Raw genomic sequence first — 19,865 nt, 5'->3', positions numbered from 1 at the left:
AGAGAGAGAGAGAGAGAGAGGCAGAGAGACAGGCAAAGGGAGAAACAGGCTCCATGCAGGGAGCCCGACATGGGACTCGATCCCGGGACTCCAGGATCATGCCCTGGGCTGAAGGCAAGCACTAAACTGCTGAGCCACCTAGGCGTCCCTCTTTCTTTCTTTCTTTCTTTCTTTCTTTCTTTCTTTCTTTCTTTCTTTCTTTCTTTCTCTTTCTTTTTTCCTTCCTTCCTTCCTTCCCTCCCTCCCTCCCTCCTTTCTTTCTTTCTTTCTTTCTTTCTTTCTTTCTTTCTTTCTTTCTTTCTTTTCTTTCTTTCGATTCATTTATTTATTTTAGAGAGATTGCATGGGGAGAGGGAGTGAGGGAGATGGGGAGAGAGAAACTCAAGCAGCCTTTCCTCTCAGTGCAGAGCCCCATGGGGGGCTCAGTCCCATGACCCAGAGATCATGACCTGAGCCAAAATCAAGGGTTGGATGCTAAATCGACAGAGCCACCCAGGAACCCTGGAAGTTCATAACTTTTAATTCTCTTCCCTTGTTTTGTTCATCCCAACTGGAAATCACTAGATTTTTCTCTATGAGTTTGTTTCTATTTTGTTTTGCTTTAGATTCCACATATAAGTGAAATCATGTGGTATTTTTCTTTCTCTGTCTGATTTATTTCACTTAACTTAATATCATCTAGGTCCATCCAGGTTGTCACAAATGACAGATTTCATTCTTTTTATGGCTTAGTAATATTCCACTGTATGTATATACCGTATCTTCTTTATCCATTCATCTGTTGATGGACACCTTGGTTGTTTCCATATCCTGGCTGTAGTAAATAATGCTGTAATAAACATAGGGATGCATATATCTTTTTGAATTAGTGTAAATACTTAGAAGTACAATTGCTGGATCATATGGTAGTTCTATTTTTAGTTTTTTGAAACTTCATACTTTTTCCATAGTGGGTGCATCATTTTGCATTAACACTCACTTTGCACAGAGTTCCCTTTTCTCCACATCCTCCACATCCATTCTCCAACACTTGTCATTTCTTGTCTTTTGATAATAGCCATTCTGACAGTTATGAGGTGGTAATCTTATAATCTTATTGTGGTTTGATTCGTATTTCCTAAATTGTTAGTGATGTTGAGCATCTTTTCATGTGTCTATTGCCTATCCATATTTCTTTGGAGAAATGTGTCAAGTCATGTACCCATTTTTTAATTGGATTTTTTTAATATTGAGTTGAGTGAGTTCTTTATATCTTTTTGTTTTGTTTAAATTCTAGTTAGTTAACATATAGTGTAATATTGGTTTCAGGAGTAGAATTTAGTGATTCGTCACTTATATATGACACCCATTGCTCATCACAAGTGCCCCCGTAATACTTATCACCTATTTAGCCCATCCCCCGCCCATCTCCCCTAAAGGAACCTTCAGTTTGTTCTCTATACTTAAGAGTCTCTTATGGTTTGCCTCTCTCTCTTCCTCCCTCTTCCCCTATGTTCATCTGTTTTGTTTCTTAAATTCCATATCTGATTGAAATCATATGATATTTGTCTTTCTCTGACTGACTTATTTTTCTTGGCATAATATACTCTAGCTCCATCCATGTTGTTACAAAGGGAAAGATTTCATTCTTTTTAATGGCTGAGTAATATTCCATTATATATTGATACTATAAACACACACACACACACACACACATATACACTTTTTGAGGAATCTCCATGCTGTTTTCCAGAGTAGCTGCACCAGTTTGCATTCCCACCAACAGTGTAAGAGAGCTCCTCTTTCTCTACATCCTCACCAATATTGTGTTTCCTGTGTTGTTAATTTTAGCCATTTTGGCAGGTATGAGATGGTGTCTCATTGTGGCTGTGATTTGCATTTCCCTGATGATGAGTGATATTGAGCATCTTTTCATTTGTCTGTTGGCCATCTGGATGTCTTTGGAGAATTGTCTATTCATGTCTTTTGCCCATTTCTTAATTGGATTATTTGTTTTGGGATACTAAGTTTGGTAAGTTATTTATAGATTCTGGATGCTAACCTTTTATCAGATATGTCATTTGCAAACATTCACTCTAGAGACTGCCTTTTAGTTTTATTGATTATTTCCTTCACTGTGCAGCTTTTTACCTTGATGAAGTCCTAGTCGTTCATATTTGCTTTTGTTTCTCTTGCCTCTGGTGATATGTCTAGTAAGAAGTTGTCGTGGCCAATGTTGAAGAGGTTGCTGCTTGTCTTTTCCTCTGGATTTTAATGGTTTCCTGTTTCACATTTAGCTCGTTTATCCATTTTGAATTTGTTTTTGGGTATGGTGTAAGAAAGTGGTCCAGTTTCATTCTTCGGCTTGTGGCTGTCCAATTTTCCCAACACCGTTTGTTGAAGAGACTTTTTTTCTATTGAATATTCTTTCCTGCTTTGTTGAAGATCAGTTGACCATATAGTTGTGGGTCCATTTCTGGGTGTTCTGTTCCATTAATCTATGTGTCTTTTTTTGTGTGTGTCAGTACCATATTGTCTTGATGATTATAGCTTTGTAATGTAGCTGGAAGTCTGTAATTATGATGCCTCCAGCTTTGTGGGATCTTCTGTGCAATATTTTAGATATTAACCCCTTATTTGCTATATTATCGTTTGCAAATATCTTCTCCCATTTGGTAGGTTGCCTTTCTGTTTTGTTGATGGTTTTCTTTGCTGTGCCACAGTGTTTATTTTGGTGTAGTCCCTTTTGTTAAGTTTTTGCTTTTGCTTCCCTTTGCCAGAGAGGATCCAAAAAGCTGCTCAGATTGATGTTCAAAAGCTACTGCCTACATTTTCTTCCAGGAGTTTTATGAGTTTTGGTCTTACATTTAATTCTGTACTTCATTTTGAGTTACTTTTTGCATATGATGTAAGTTTCATGCTTTTGCATATTGTTGTCCTCAAATGCCCTTTCTATATCTATTAGGATGATCATATGTTTTTTTTTATCTTTCCTTCTATTAATGTGGTGTATGCATTTGTTGATTTGTGTATTTGAACCACCCTTCTATCCAGGGATAAGTCCCATTTGATCATGGCATATGATCCTTTTTTTTTTTTTTGTACTATTGAATAGTTTGAGGAGTCTTCCATCTGTATTCATTGGTAATATTAGCCTGTACTTTTATTTTCTTGTGGTGTCATCTGGATTTGGAATCAAAATGATGCTGGCTTTGTAAAATGAGTTTGGAAGTGTGCCCTCCTTTTCAGTTTTTTGGAAGAGTTTGAGAAGGAGAGGCATTAATTGTTATTTAGATGTTTGATAGAAATCACCAGTGAAGCCATCTGGTCTTGAGCTTTTCTTTGTTGGGAAATTTTTAATTGTTGATTAAGCCTTCCTTACTAGTTACAAGTTTTTCAGATTTTCTATTTCTTCATAATTTAGTCTTAGACATTTGTGTCTTTCTAGGAAATTACTCATTTCGTCTAGATTATGCAAATTGCTGGCATATAATTGTTCATAATTCTCTTATCTTCTGTATTTCTGGGGTATGAATTGTAATATGTCCTTCTTGGTTCCTGATTTTGAGTCTTCACTCTTTTTCTTAGTTTAATTAAGGCTTCTCTATTTCTATTGATATATGCTATTTCCTTTTTCTAACTTTGGGTTTCATTTGTTCTTTTCTTAGCTCCTTGAGGTAGAAAGTTGGATTGTTTATTTGAGATCCATCTTGTTTATTAATGTAAATATTTATCACTATGAACTTTCTCTTACAACTGCTTTTATTGCATTTGTTAAGTTTTGGTGTGCTGTTTCTATTTTCATTTATCTCAATATTTATTTAAATTTCTCTTTTGATTTCCTCTTTGATCCATTGGCTACTCAAGAGTATATTATTTAATTTTTACCTGTTTTTGAATTTTTTCTCCTATTATTAATTTCTCATTTATAATATTATAGTCAGAAAAGATATTTCATAATGATTTTAGTATTTGTAAATTTGTTAAGACTTCTTTATGATATAACATAATTTATCCTGGAGAATGTTCCAGGTATGTTTGAGAAGAATGTGTATGTTACTGCTATTGGATGATATATTGTGTGTCTCTTAGATCTATTTGCTCTAAAATATGGTTCATGTACACTATTATTTTCTTATTATTTTTCTCTGTGATTATCCATTGTTGACAGTAGGATAATGAAGTCTCCTACTATTATTGCATTCTCATTCATTTCTGCCTTCAGATCTGTTAATATTTGTTTAATGTATTTAGGTGCTCTAATAATTGGAGATGTATGTGTATATATATATATATATATATATATATACATATATATATGATTATTATTTCCTCTTAATGAATCCTATTTGCATAGGATATCTTTTTCCATCCCTTCACTTTGAGCTTATATATATCCTTAAAACTGAAGTGTCTTATTGTCACCATATAATTGGGTCTTGTTTTTTCAATCCATTCAGCCACTTTATGTTTTTGATTAGAGAATTTAATCTATTTATATTTTACATAAATATTGATAGATAAGGACTTATCATTGCCATCTTATTGGGTTTTTTAAAGATTTTATTTATTTATTCATCAAAGAGAGAGGCAGAGACATAGGCAGAGGGAGAAGCAGGCTCCCTACAGGGAATCTGATATGGGACTTGATCCTAGGACCCCGGGATCACAAACTGAACCAAAGGCAGATGCTCAACCACTAAATCACCCAAGTGCCCCTCCATCTTACTGTTTTAATTATTGTTTTTAAGCTCCTTTGTTTCTTTCTTTCTTGGTGTCTTCCTTTGCAATATGATGATTTTCTGTAGTTTAATGCTTTGAATCCTTTATCTTTTTGTTTTGCTTTATTGTTTGTTTTGCTTTACTTTTGTTTATCCTAGGTTTTGCTTTGTGGTTACTCTGAGGCTTGCATAACACATGCTTTAGTTATAACAGTTTATTTTAAGCTTATGACAGGTTAGTTTTAATCTCATACAAAAAGCTCTACCTTGTTACTCCCTTTCCCTACATTCTTTGTTTATTTCACAATTCACATGTTTTACTATTGTATATACACTAAGAATTACTATAGTGATTTTTAATACTTTTATATAACCTTTATACTACAGTTAAATGATTTACATACCACCAAAACAGTACTAGAGTACTTTGAATCTGATTATATACCTATGTTTACCAATGAATCTTCTATTTTCATGTTTTCAAGTTACTAATTAGTATCCTCTCATTTCAGCTTAAAGAATTCCCTGTAGCATTTCTTGTAAGATAGGTCTGGTGGTAATGAAATCCCTCACCTTTTGTTTGGGAAATTCTTTATGTCTCCTTAATTTCTGAAGGGCATCTTTTCTGGGTAAATTATTCTGGCTTGGCAGGTGGTGGTGTTCTTGTTGTCGTTTTTGTTTTGTTTTGTTTTGTTTTAGCACTTTGATTATATCATCCCACACTCTCTTGATTTGCAAGATTTCTGCTGAAAAAGCCGCTGATAGCCTGGTGGAGGTTCCCTTGTATGGAAAGAATTTTTTCTTAGGGTATCTGTATAAATCTCTACAGACTGAGTAACACATTTAAAAAAATTAGAAACCGGCACTATGTTTCCTCCTGCTGCCATCCCTTCGGCTTGCTTATCCACTTGCTGAAGCATTTGCCTAGTCTTAAGGGTCCAGTCCTTGGAAATTTGTTTTAATAACATGTTGTAAGTTGTGCACATTGGAGTAGTTTCTATCTGAAAAAAAAAAAGTTGAAGAGTTAAAGTTCTGTTGACAGTTAGAAAAAGCCATTTCTGACTCCCAGAGGAATAACTTTATTTTCTTTGTTCTGATATCTGCTCTGAATAGTATAATACCTTCTATGATGCTCATGATGTTGGGGCTACTGAGTGTTCTGTCTTCTGCTTTGATAGCCAATCATTCTTTAGTATTATTTTGTCTTATAAGTAAACCTTAAGCTCAGTGTCCTAAAAACAAGATCCTAACATAGCCACTGTATTCAAGGATTTCACTATCTAGAGGGAAAAAGAGGCATAAAGTAAAGTAAAATGTAATGCATGAGCATTAAAGGGTGATATGGTCACAGAGCAGGGATCATCGCACCCTTGAGAGGTATGTGCCTGTATTTCTAACATCCTAGTAGTTTTACCCCCCTTAAGGTGTTTTATGTTGGGGTTCACAGCTGATATTTGTTTTAGAAGTTAGTTGGGTTGTGTTAACTGTGTTTAATTAATGTTTCATGGAGAGATGATTTCACCTTCATTTTAACCCACACAGCACATTAATAAGGTATTCTGTCAAGATTAGCAGCAACATTTTTTGAGGGCTTGTTATGTGCAGGATGCTGAGCTCTGTGTTGAGGGGATGCAAAGTTATAAAGCACGGTTCCTCCTTTGAAAAGGTACAGTATCCTTGGGGAAGCAATATTTAGAGAGAAGATAAATATAATACAGCAGTGTCTTAAATTTCTGCAGAATGCTATAGTTTTTAATACACCACATTTATTCTTTGTGATAACCCTGTAAGGAAAGTTGTTGTAAACACTTTATGATAAGAAAATTCGGTAGCTTCCCAGTTATACAACTGATGTGTGGCAGAGACAGCACTCAAAGCCACCTGACTTTAATCTGCAGCACCTTTTACTTTGACATAGTAAGAACTGAGTAGTTCATGTGGAAATCAGAGAATGAGGTCTCACAAGCCCTGTCCAGACACCAAAGAATATTTCATGATCTGGTGTGCAGTGAAGAAGTAAAGTTTGGGCTGGGCCAAGACTAACTGCTGAGCAATTAGCTGAAAGTCAAGAGTTTGAGTTGAGAGGATCCCAAGAAGCAAAATTTGATGTGAGAGCTGCTAGGAGTTTTGTGAAGAGAAAAAGTAGGAAAGCTGGGAATTTGTGAGGGCAGCTTTCAGCCTGGCCCAAATTCATACTTCTTTTGAAGACTGAGTTCCTTCCTTGTTGGTCTTAATGGCATGTGACATGCTGAACCTAAACTTTAACATGAATAATAAGGTGTGGGATATTTATTTGTATTTTGCATGGATTATACAGTCCTATGTTAAGGCTGATGTGAGGCTGGCTCTACTGCATGTATTTTATTTCCAACGTGTGTATGTTAGATTCTCACTGTTTGTACATTGGTGAAATGCCACATTTCAGGTGCTTGGTATCCATATGTGGCTGTGGTTACCATATTGGACAGAATGGTAAACCGGAATTCTTTTTTTTTTAAGTTTTTAAAGCAATATATGCACATGTGAAAATATTCAAGGTGTTCACAAAGTAAAAAATGAATAGTGGAAGTGTTCCCCCCCCCCCCCCCCCCCCCGCTTCTCAATTTCTCTCCCTCTCCCCAGTGCCTCTCTCTCTCTTTTACTATTAAAACTTTCTGTTATTTCCTTTCAGGAATAGGAAGACATATCCATTAAAGTTGTGTATACATAAGCTTTTTATAAATTTCAATAATTGCCTACTGTTTCATTCTTTTAAAAAAGATAATCTTTAAAAAAAGTTATTAACATTCTATCCAAGAGATCTTGACAAAACTATGCATTTAGCTCTAACTGCCTCTTTTAAAGGTTGCCTAGTATCCCTTGTTTGGAAATAGAGTTTGTCAGTTTCCTATTTTAGGTTTTTATGTTGTTTCCTTTTTTCTTTTTTCTTTTTTGCTGTTTAAACAGTGTTGTAATATATATAGTCTTTGTTTTGTATGTTTGGGGAATATAGAATCTGGAGCAACAGTAGGGCATAAAAGACTGGAAAGGAGACCAGAGATACAATAACGGTGAAAAAAACTGGCTGTGAGGCAGGATGATAAATACCTGTATCAGTAGTCTGAAGAGTGGCCTTTAAGTTTCATCAGTACAGTCGCTTCTGTGGGAGTATTTAAGAAAAAAGTTTTAAATGTCAGTATATTTTATTTCAATATGTATATGTTTTTCTAACTGCTATTGTGTTTAATTTTGTTATTAAAAATATTGCAGTTGTAATGTATTTATTGTATATAGTTTGGAAAATACAAGAATAAAGCAGAAGACAAATTTCACCCACACTCAGAGAAAACTAATATTAATATTTTTATTTCTTATTTCTGTATATGTATTAGTTTTTACACAATTGAGAACATATTGTATATACATGTGTTTATATTCAAACTTTGCTTATCATCCTAATCTTATTGATTTAATTTTCTTTCATCATTTTTTGCCTGCCTTTTTTTTTTAAGGTAATAGAAATCTAACATTGTTTTGGAATGAATTTGGATACCAGCATAACACAGACATGGAGAAATCTTTAGATTCTATTCAATATCAAAGACGAAAAGCCCTGGCTATCCCATTCATCATTCAATGTGGTGAGTGTTGAATTTCATTCCCATCAGCAAACATTTAGTGAGTTCCCAATAGCAAGTCTTTGTGCTATAAAATGGGTTATGGGAGAGATAGAGGTGGGTAGGACAGAGTTCTTGCTTTCAAGGAGGTTGGGTCTAGGAAAGGTTCAGAAACGTATGAGACTAATTGTAATAGAGATGAAAATTAGGTAACTGATGTCAAAAAGGCATCAAAAAGTTATTTGAGGCTTCAAAAAAAGGAGGTGGAGGAAGTTGAGGCCAGGTTTCTTGACAGAGGTAGCCCTTGCCATGGTCTTTATTTTATTTTATTTTATTTTTTTATTATTATTATTTTTTTTGCCAAGGTCTTAAAGTAGCTTTTTTTGTTGTTGTTATTGTTGTTTGTTTGTTTGTTTTTAGCTTCTTCGATGTGGCCGCTTCTCTCCCTTTAATTGTGGAGTTTTTTTCTGCCAGTCTTCAGGTCTATGTCTGGGGTATTTTAGAATAATGTGATGGGATGAGGTGAACCTGTGCTCCTTCAGTTCTGCTGCCATCTTCCTCTATATCTCTCAAAGTTAGAATTTTGAGAGGCGGAGATGTAGTGGGGGAATGTGTGTTAATATCAAGTGTATATACTTCAGCTAGAATTTTTGTGATAGAATAATAGAAATGGTTTTTAAAAATTTTTAATATCTAGCATGGTGTTAAATATATAGTACTTAGTAATTGACTACTGAATGAATGATGAATGAATAATAAAAGACAAGAGTATTTAGTTTGAGCAAACCTATTTGAGGGCCTTGAATGCCAGAGGAAGGAGTTTTTACTTTGATAAGTAATGATGAGGCTTTGGGAGTCTTTCAGTAGGAGAACAACATCACTGAAGCATTGAAAACTTATTATTGTGTGCTTCTAATACATCTTCTAGCCAATGTACAAAGGGTTAGAGAATTAAAGACACTTTACATCTGCAAGGAATCTGCCACCGAGTGGGGAAGGCAGCCAGGCAAACAAAAAAGTGCTTAATAGTGTGCAAAATTCTGTAGTTATTTATGGCCCAGGGAACACATGTCCCTGAGTGGTCTAAGGAGGACCTGAGCATCATATGTAACTTGTAGTAAGGTAGCTCTGAGAGCTCAATGCAGGTTGATTTGGAGGAGGGCTAGCACAAAGGTGGGGGTCAGACCTGTGAGGAGCTGACTGGCATCATCCAGGGTCCAGGGGAGAAATTGTAAATGTCTGAAGATAGGCGTGGCTGTGGGATTTAAGAAGAACATACATGACACAGACATTTAGAAGGTACAGTTGAGGAAATTGATGACTATATGCAACAACCTGTTGGATGATAACAATAATGGCTAAAAGTTACTGTGTGTTTTTGATGTGTGCAGGGTACTTCCAGAATCCAGTCTCCAGTATCCAAGAGCTACATGAAATTGGGCAACTCTTGAAGCTCTTTAAGCCTCAGTTTTTCAGACTTATAAAATGGAGTTAGTGATTGTAGCTACGTCATACAGCTTTGTGTAAATAAAGTGAACTAACACATATAAAGTTTACAAAGTTCTTAGGTTAACATGTTAGGGTTCTCCCAGAGAAACAGAAGCAATAGGATAGATGGATGGATAGATAGATATTAATTGTGGGGAATTGGTCCACATGATTAAGGAGGCTAGAGACTCCCAAGACCTGCAGTCAGCAAGCTGGAGACCCAGGAGAGCCCCTGGCTTAATTCCAGTTTGAGTGTGAAGGCCTGAGAACTGGGAGACCCAGTGATGTAGGTCCAGTCTGAATGACAGGACCTACATACTCTTGACAGGCTTGATACTCAGGAAGAGCTGTTCTTTTAGTTTGAGTCTGAAGGCAGAAAAAAACTGATGTCTCAGCTCAAGGCAGTCAAGAAGGAAAAGTAGTTCCTTCTTACTAACAGGACAATAAGCCTTTTTGTGTCCATTCAGGCCTTCAACTAATTAGATGAGGCCCCCTCACATTAGGTAGGGTAATCTACTCAGTCCATCAGTACAAATGTTCTCATCCAAAACACTCTCACAGACACACTCAGAATAATGCTTGACCGAATACCCAAGTGTATCCCAGGGCCCAAACTGACACATAAATTTACCATCGTAAGTAATGCCCAGCAATGTTGGCTTTTATCATTATTACATCTTTTAATCCTCAATGATCTTTTTAAGTAAGTGATAATATTAATGTCTTTTTACAGATGATGATGCTGAAGCATAGAGAATTTGTCCAAGATGATAAAGGTAGAAAGTGGTTGAGCTGTTCTAGTTCTTACCACTGTGACTTGAACATTATGTGTTCCTAACCATTGTACATACTGCCTTAATCTTAGATGAACAGAGAGAATGTTTACCTAAGAGCCATTAGCCATTAGCCATTCTGTGTGGATAGAATTCAGGATTAAATTTGAGAAGAGCTTGGAGAGAGGCTGGAGTGCCGTGGTTCTACAGGGAAGAAAGGAATGAATGGAAGAAATAGACAAGTCAGAACTCCAGAATAGGCTGGAGGATGGGGTAAGAGCAAGAGACAAGCGCAGAGCAAGGAACTGTGTAAATGGTTCAGAGAGCTTGATTTTCCTTGTTATGTTATTTTTGTGGTTGGACATGGAAAGTGGTGGTAGCAGAGGGATTGTTGATCAGAGAAAATGGAAGAGTTGGGTCACTAGAAGTCTTCTTGTGGTTCAGGAAGAGGTGGGGAGGGACCTATTACCAAGATTCTTCTGGCTGAAAGGAGCAGGAACCAGCTGGAAAGAACTGAACCAATAACAACAATAACAACAACAACAATAATAGCAGTAATTTATTGTGGTGTGTTGGGGTAGCTGATAGAATCCTAGACTAGTTGTGCCATCAGATATAAAGTGTGTGGTCATGGATTAACTTGTCTCTGGGTTGAAAGGTACATCATATGTTTGAGGGTTTTTTTGTTTTGTTTTTGTTTGTTTTTTTTAAAGATTTTATTTATTTACTTGAGAGAGAGAGAGTAAAAGCATGGCAGAGAGGAAAGAGCACGGGCAGGGGCAAGGGATAAAGGGAGAAGCAGACTCCCAACTGAGCAGGGAGCCTGATGTGGGACTTGACCCCAGGAGCCTGGGATCATGACCTGAGCCGAAGGCAGATGCTTAACCCACTGAGCCAGCCAGGTGCCCTCGTCATTGGCATGTGCAGTCTGACATGTTACTCTGCTGGGTTCACTCCTGATTGTGGTCTTTCTTTTGTGTGATTTTGTTTTCATTATCAGATCTTTGCCTTAAATGGAGAGTCTTGCCTTCTTCTATTCATTATCAGGAAAAAGAATTTTTTGACCTCTGGATTTGTGCTAATAATCCTAACCTCTTGGAAAACAGGTAGTTTTTGATAGTTTTCTAGAATTTGTTAATCCATTTTTAATTCCTAAAAAGCATATGTGTGAAACAGGAATATGTCAGCTGTAGATAAATTTTAGTTTAATAGCTGTCGTCCCTGTGAACTCTTTCTAGCTCCTTGCCACCTGTGGAAAGATACTTCATTAGTGTGCTTTTCCATCAAGATAAAAGAGACCTGCATGCAGCTATTTGCAAACTTTGGGATGTGCAGCTCTATGCTTCTGCCGGCAGGAGACCATGACCCAGTGTTTGAGTTTTGCCTTCCAGTTCATTTTCACACAACATATGGCCTTATCGTAAAGGAGGCTTATCCAGAGGGTGTCTCCAGGGGCACTAACCTGTTAGACCATGTGCTTTTTCTGTTTAAGTTATATATTGATTTCATTGCTTTGTGCTCTTGGAGGAAGAAGTTCAGACTAAAACAGGAAAAAGACCGATTAAGTATTGATGAATGTCTCTGTTATTACAGGTCGTTTAGACCTACATTATTTTCCTTGGTAGGGAAAGGATGAGGATCCCCCTTAAATGTAGGCACCCCTAAATCAAACATTGTTTCTCCATGGGATTCTAAGTTCTTTGGCCTGGATAAGTGAATCAATATTGCTAATATAGACATTAGAGTAATAACTCCTGTTTGGTTATTTTTATCCAGCCCTAAAAAAAAAAAAAAAAAAAAAAGAAAAGAAAAAGAAAAAGCACACACACACACACACACACACACACACCAACATTGAGATACTGCTGCTACTACCCCTTCTACCTGGAGTTCCCAAATTATCCATATTTAGAGACTAAGGAAAATGCCAAAAGTGGTAAAGGCTCTTAGATTCCCCATGGCCCAGGGGTTTTTATTCTTGTTTCTTGGTTTGCAGCAGAACTCATTTTCCCCAAATAAAATTTGTTCAGACCCCAAATGTATAAGATAAATGCAGAACTTTCCTGATTAAATTGGAAGCTGGGAATCTTGAGAGCCAAAGACTCCACTTCTCATTTCCAATCCATACTCTCTGCAAAAAGCCTAGCTCCCTGGGGAGCATGATTATAAAATACTGATCTAGCCTCACTCCCTCATTTTAGAGAAGTGAAAATTGAAGCCCAACGGGGGCTAAGAAACCTGTTCATGAGGCTACTGGCCAAGGTCTGTGACTCCTATCTGGGTTCTAGCCTAGCTTGAAACTTAAATGTCTCCCACATAAGAGCCAAGATTGGTGCAGTTTCAATATTAAAAATAGTTACTAATATTGATCCCTTCCTGTAAGCTAAGAGCTTTTCATGCAGCATTAGTCCAGAGTTCTGAAACTGGGGCCAGACGGCCTGGGTTTGATTCCTCTGGCTCCCTTAGCTGTGAAATCTTGGGTAGGCAACAGAACATCTCTTTAACTCTGCTGTCGATCACTTAGAATAAGATGTAATCAGAGTTTCTTTTGCATCTTTACTGAGTCCAGCTGAGCGCCTTAGGAGTACAATTTACTGAGTGGTTACTAGGGCTTTTTAGTTATAAGCTTTGAGAATTTAGGTTGCTCCCCACAGATCTAACATATATTTATGATTTCATAGCCCAGCCTTGGGCATTATTGGACCCACAAACTGAGATCTGCCCTCTCCAGCTTTCTTTACCTCTAGTTTACCATTGTCTGTGAACTGGCATCTCTGACTCTCACCCTCTTCTCCTTGAAAAGTGGTGTTGCCATCACAGAGCATTGCAAGATTAGTTTCAGTTCTGCATCAATTCTGTCTTTTTTGCACGCCCAAACAGTGTTTCTTGTGACGACAGGCAAGAGAAATTTAGCCACATTGACAGAAAACTGATGGTCCTTCAAAGCCTAAGATGCAGAGTCGTTCTATATTTATAATTTAAGTCCTTGATTCTTGAAATATACTGACAATGATTTTGACCATGTGTATTTCATTCCCACTGAAAAGATGAGGATAAAAACTATGCTTAATGTGGCAGTAAGAGATTTAGGGGACATGTAAAGAAAAACGCATGATTATGAGGCAATTACTTGAGAGTTGACACTTCCTTTATTAGAAGTCATTAACAGCTCTAATTCAATACAGTAGGATGGACCATGAGTACTTGGAGAACACTCCATAAAATAGCAACCCCTATGCCATTGGATTTGAATAGAATCCCATAAAATCGGCGTATTAAAGTGATGGGAAGTACAATATAGTTATTAGGCAACATTCAGTAAATGAAAGGCCAGAGTAATGGGGTAAAATGTAGCATCATCTCTGTTTACAGACAGTATAGTGTTATTGTCTGCAGTTAATTGCCAATTGTCAGCAGGGTTAATGCCAAGGAATAGCATTTAAATGAACAATGTCTAGGTAACCAGAACTTGGGCAGGAAACATAATAACAGCTTTCTCTTACATAGCAATTACATATGTTACCTCATTTCTTCTTTACAATGCCCGTGTGAGCATTCATCGTTTCTCAGAGAAAACAGTGAGGCCAGTGACTCGTGCGGCTGCCTCCCTAGAGCTAAAACTAGAAGCCAAGCCTTTTGATGCAAACCTGTCCTCTTTCTGCCTTATCACACCCACTCCCTGAAGGCATCCTCTTTGTGTATGTGCTTTAAATGTTTTAATTCAACTTTAGTTGACACACACAGTTTTATATTAGTTTCAGGTGTACAACATTTACACACAACACAGTGATTCAACATCTGTATATGTTGTGCTGTGCTCCCCACAAGTGTAGCTACCATCTGTCACCATACGACGCTATTACAATATCATCGGCTACATTCCCAGGACTATACCTTTTATTCCCATGACTTACTCATTCCAAAACTGGAAGCTTGTATCTCCCACTCCCCTTTGCTCATTTTGCCCATCCTCCCACCCCTTTCCTTCTGGCAACCACCAGTTTGTTCTCTATTTTTATAAGTCTGATCCTGCTTTTTATTTGTTTATTCGTTTGTTTTGTTTTTTAGATTCTGAGGGTATCCTTCTACATTTTAGGAAGCCTAATGCCAGTCATTTACTCTGTGGTGGCAAAAAACACCGTATTACAAATGGTAGTATTCAGAGTTGGTGACTCAGGCCAAGTAAAATGAAGCTATTCTTTTTTGGACCATCAGAGAATCTTTTTCTTTTCCACTTTAAACACACAGGGAGGCTAGACATCTTTTATCACAGTACCACTTCCATTACATTCACGCTATGCGTTTATCTGCATTTGAAAATAAGAATCACCAGTAGGGTAAAAATGATGCCTATCATTTGATTGAACCAAAAATGTCTGAATTGTGAAAAGGATGTTTAAAATACCCATGGCTCATACTGCAAGTTAAAATTCTTTAAAGATAATTGAAAGGATTGTATTTTATTAAGATACTTGAAGTTTCTCTTTTCTGAATAAAAACTTAGTGTTTTTATGTTAATGTTCATTTTCTCAAATGAAATAGAAGCCTATATAGGTCCCACTCCAACAGATGCCTTCAAATCAATACTGCAGGTGGCTGTAAATATATAGTCGATGTCCCCTGATTTGTTTCTCTACCACCTTTTTTGAAAGTAACAATAAGAACAAATACCATATGTGGGTGGGAATTAAGTGTTTTTTCACAGTTGTACTTGAATATGATTGTAGTTCCTCACTCTTCCTTCTTGCTAGGGAGAACAGAAATATATCCTGTGGCCCTGAAAAACAGAAATCATGGGTTTGATATGCTTTGCTTTTCCTGCACTGTTTCAGAAGGGAGAAGGCCCTCTTTCTAGTCTCAACCTCCTTCTCCCTGTCCTAGCATAATAGCACATTCATTTCATACAGACTTTGTCCCTTCCTCCTCTTTTTGGTTCCTATTAATAATAGAAAAACCCTGACGTAAAGCAGGCTCTTAGAATTGAGCTTGACATTTTGCCCCACTCCTGAACATTCCTAGCCATCCATGCCTGAAATAAAGCCATGCCCGATGAGAGATGAACATCTTATCCTGGACAAGCCTTGATCCCAAAGGAAACTATAGTATCTCACTCTCTTGATAGTTTGGCTAACTCAGCTCCCCAGAACACAGCCATGGAACCAAACGTAGAAGGGGAAAGAAAAGGCCTCTAACCTCCCAAGCCGTATGTCTCAAAAGTCGTTAGTATTTTATGTAACCATAACGAGGGAGGCTCTCATCCACAGTCTGCTTGTTGTTCATTTATATTCAGTTCTACTTGATTCTATAGTACGTGTGTTAGCCCAGCCGTGATTAGGAACGAACAGCAGTAAGGCTGGGAAGACAGTGGCTGCCAAAAGCAGGTCCGCCACGACAGCCGAGCAGAGGATGTGAGCGTGCCGCAGCCGGGGTCACGGGGCTCACCCAGGGCGAAGGGGTGACCCCCGGGCCTGGCACTGAGCACCGCATCCCACACCACGCTTCACCGTCAGCCTTCACAGTGGGTCGGTGTGTTTCAGAAGCAGAATTATTTGGTGTAATTTAGAGAGACATATGGATTTCTATCTGAATTTTTTGGGGGAAAAAGACATTCGGCAATAGTGAGATAAGCTTCAATTATCTAAAAGCATTTCTGCAAAAAGGCTTTGTTTCATGATAACGCAGGATAAATGAAGGGAGAATGAATATATATTCTCCCATTCATGTAAATATGCCATCTTCCTCATTTTCCCTTAAGCTCTTTGCCTTACAGACTAGAGATTTTTTTTTTCAGACTAGAGATTTAATGTCGTGTGTTACCTAAAGTCATCAACTCGCAGCTCTTGCTTCGTATTCAAGTTTTGGATATAAGGCATAAGGAGTATCTGTTTATAGAAGTAAATCATCTTTTACTGACGGTAGTTTTCTATTTCCTCCTGACGTTGTCTCCTGTTGACTGTGCAGTTGTTGTCAAGCAGAACGCCTACCTTCCATCCCTCTGGGCACCATGAACACAGTGTCGCCATCAAAAACTGAGAAAGAGAAACAACTTCAAGAGGTGGTGCAAAGGTACCACAGCCAACTGGCTGAACAGCAGCCACAGGTGAGCTGTTAGTCTTCCCAAACTCTGCTTGAACTCTCGAGCTGTTGGTTTTATGTGTGCGAATCAACTAATGTGCTTTGTCCCTGTAACTTGTGTAGCTTCTTTTTTTCCATCCTTTTTTGTCATCTTTTTTCTTTTAATTTAATTTATTTATTCATGAGAGACACAGAGAGAGAGAGAGAGAGAGGCAGAGACATAGGCAGAAGGAGAAGCAGGCTCCCTGCAGGGAACCTGATGCGGGACTCTTGATCCCAGGAACCCGGGATCACGGCCTGAGCCAAAGGCAGATGCTCAACCACTGAGCCACTCAGGTGCCCCTTGTCACCTTTCTTTTAATTTTGGCTCTAAGGACTGTTCTAGAGATAAGCTCAAGTGCCCCAGAGTCCTCCCAGAAAGGGAGGAGAGTTTTTAAAAAAAAATACTACCTGTAATACTTTAAGCCAATCCACATGACCATCCACATGAGAAGCAGGGGGATCTGTTTCCACCCTGCAGATGCACAGAGAGCCTTGTGCAGATGACATGGTCAAGACTGGGACATAAGTCTGTATGATTGCAAAGGCTAGGCTCCTTTCATTTCTTTGGGCTTCTTCCCTGAGGGTGGATTTTTGAGGTGAAGAGTTGTCCTTTTAAAAAATATTAGCCTATTAATACAGGAACTCAGTGTCACTTAATTGTTAAGAAAATTCAATAAATAAAGCATTACCATCAGTAAATATAAGTAACCAAGACAATTTCAAAGGAAAGAAAAAGTGCTATGCAGAAATACTGTTTTAATCTCTTAACTAATAGAGTAATTAGATCTCTGTTTACTTTATAGATTCAATACCCAAATTCAGCATTTTTAAATTGGATAGCCTGTCAACTTCCTCAAATAGAACTTGAGGAGGTCAGCAGCACATTTCCAAATGTGTTGACTCCTCTGTAAATGTCAGGAAGTAAAATACTTGAATAGGAAATTCTTTTATGGAGCAGGAATAAAGATTCTCAGGCTTAGCGCCTTATTATTATTATTATTATTATTATTACATATATTCCTGTGCTTTGAGAAGATCAACTTTCCTTTCCACCTCATTTCATCTTACCTCTCCCACTTTCCTAGGGATCTCCCATGCAAATCCACCACCGCTTAGGACCACAATCAAAGAAACCTGACCTTCCCTTTTAATCTGGAGTCTCTGGGTCTCTTGGGAAGACACCGAGAGTCAATTTTGCAAACACGTTCTCTTGAGCATTCCCTGTCCCTCCAAACTGGTGAAACTTTCTACAGTTCTTAGAGCCTCTAGTCGTGGGTTTGATAACAGAGGTCAGAAGTAAGGGTATCACAGCCTGCAGTTATTTTTTTTTAAATTTTTTTTTTTTAAATTTTTTTATTTATTTATGATAGTCACAGAGAGAGAGAGAGAGGCAGAGACACAGGCGGAGGGAGAAGCAGGCTCCATGCACCGGGAGCCCGACGTGGGATTCGATCCCGGGTCTCCAGGATCGCGCCCTGGGCCAAAGGCAGGCGCCAAACCGCTGCGCCACCCAGGGATCCCGCCTGCAGTTATTTTAATAAACAAGTAGGTAAAGTCAGATCTTCCCAGTGTAGAATGTCTTCATTTGGTTTTTTGCTTCTTGTTTGCCACTCCCTATAGATTTGCCGAGGCAGACGGCTTCTCCTGAAATGACCCTGTCTTTATGGCAGTCTCTGGATGCTTTTTTTCTTTTCTATGGAGGTCACTGCTGACCCTTGGATAGTAATAGTGCCAATCACAAAGTCTTAATTACCTTTTTGTTTGTTTTATATTGGAATTTTTTATTCATTACTAAGGTAGAGATTTTGATGGTAGCTGTTGGGGTAACAAATTTGGGCCATCCGTTTTGCTTTTTCTTTCTTTCTTGGTAGTTGAGTTTTTCATAAGAACTTGAGCCAGGTTTGTAGATTCAGATTATTTTACATGTAAACAATTTAGCAGTATTTGCATAGAGACTTGTTCCCATCAGTCCAAAGGACCCAAGAATCCTCACCCTCCTCCCTTGCCCCCTTTTCATGAAGGTCATCCGAGTGTCTTCAATTCACTTTCAGCACTCTGTGCCCTTAACTGACCCTGGTTTTGTGGTCATCGAGGAAAGCTTTGTTTAGCATTTGCCAACCATAGGCAGGCAACCTGTTAATTTTAAGGCTGTCATTGAGCACATACTTACCTTTGGGTGTGTCCCATGCCAGGCATTGTGGGGAAGACAGAGTACCCCTGATACCACCATGTGAGCTCTGTGAGTGCAGGGATAGTCTTGGTTTCGTTCACCGTAAATCTGTTACCTAACACAGTGCCTGGCAAGCAGTAGGTACTCAGTAAATACTTGTTGGATCAATAAATAGAACATGCACTCAGATAATAAACAGTCCTTTTGTGGACCAAGCCTAATAGCTATTTGGAAATTAGCAACCACCACCACACCACACAATACTAGTTAAGCATTTGTCTGATCACAACTGAAGCCACAATAGAAGTTTATTACGCAGAGAGAGGCGGACAGCTTTTTTTTTTTTTAATGTCATTTTCTTTTCTTTTAGAAGACTTTATTTATTTATTCATGAGAGACACACAGAGAGAGGCAGAGACACAGGCAGAGGGAGAAGCAGGCTCCACGCAGGGAGTCTGACGTGGGACTCGATCCCAGTCTCCAGGATCACGCCCTGGGCCGAAGGCAGGCACTAAACTGCTTAGCCACCCAGGGATCCCAGAGGAGGACAGCTTTAGTCAGAGAAGGGTTCACAGAAGAAGTGGCACTTGACTGTGTCTCAAAGAGTATTTAGGGTAAACAGGGAAATGACAGGGCGGGCATTCTAGGTGAGAAAAACATTATAAATGAAGACTTGGGAGATTAACAATGACTTTTTCCTTCATGGTGCCAGTTTTTTAAATTACATGCTAAACTTACATATTTTAAAAAATAGACTCAGCATCTGTGTGACATGAAACTCATTATAAAATATAGTAATTGCTGAATAGAAGACCTCTAGAAGGTGACCTCAATTCCCCTTTCACAGAAATAACCCATGAAAGTATTCAAAAACTGTATTTTGATGATAGCTGCCTGATGCCAGAAACCAGACTCAAAACCATCCAATATTCATTGTGAATTTACTCCCTTCCTGACTGTCTTTTAAAAGAAGTTCCGTTAGAATGCAACATAGGCAGGGGTGGGAAAGCCAGAAAAACAG

General features: G+C 38.1%; 1 protein-coding gene across 1 annotated transcript in view; it reads left to right on the top strand.

Moving 5' to 3' along the window:
• MORC1 (MORC family CW-type zinc finger 1) overlaps positions 1-19,865 on the top strand; it is a 169,614-nt gene that overhangs the window by 83,241 nt on the left and 66,508 nt on the right. The window contains exons 15-17 of the mRNA XM_072722555.1: positions 8,192-8,320; positions 11,558-11,663; positions 16,519-16,657. Coding sequence (XP_072578656.1) covers positions 8,192-8,320; positions 11,558-11,663; positions 16,519-16,657 — 374 coding nt within the window. The remainder of the gene's footprint in view (positions 1-8,191; positions 8,321-11,557; positions 11,664-16,518; positions 16,658-19,865) is intronic.

Source organism: Vulpes vulpes, chromosome 1 (assembly GCF_048418805.1).
Source record: "Vulpes vulpes isolate BD-2025 chromosome 1, VulVul3, whole genome shotgun sequence".
Lineage (NCBI taxonomy): Eukaryota > Metazoa > Chordata > Mammalia > Carnivora > Canidae > Vulpes > Vulpes vulpes.
This window is presented reverse-complemented; position numbering and strand designations above follow the sequence as displayed.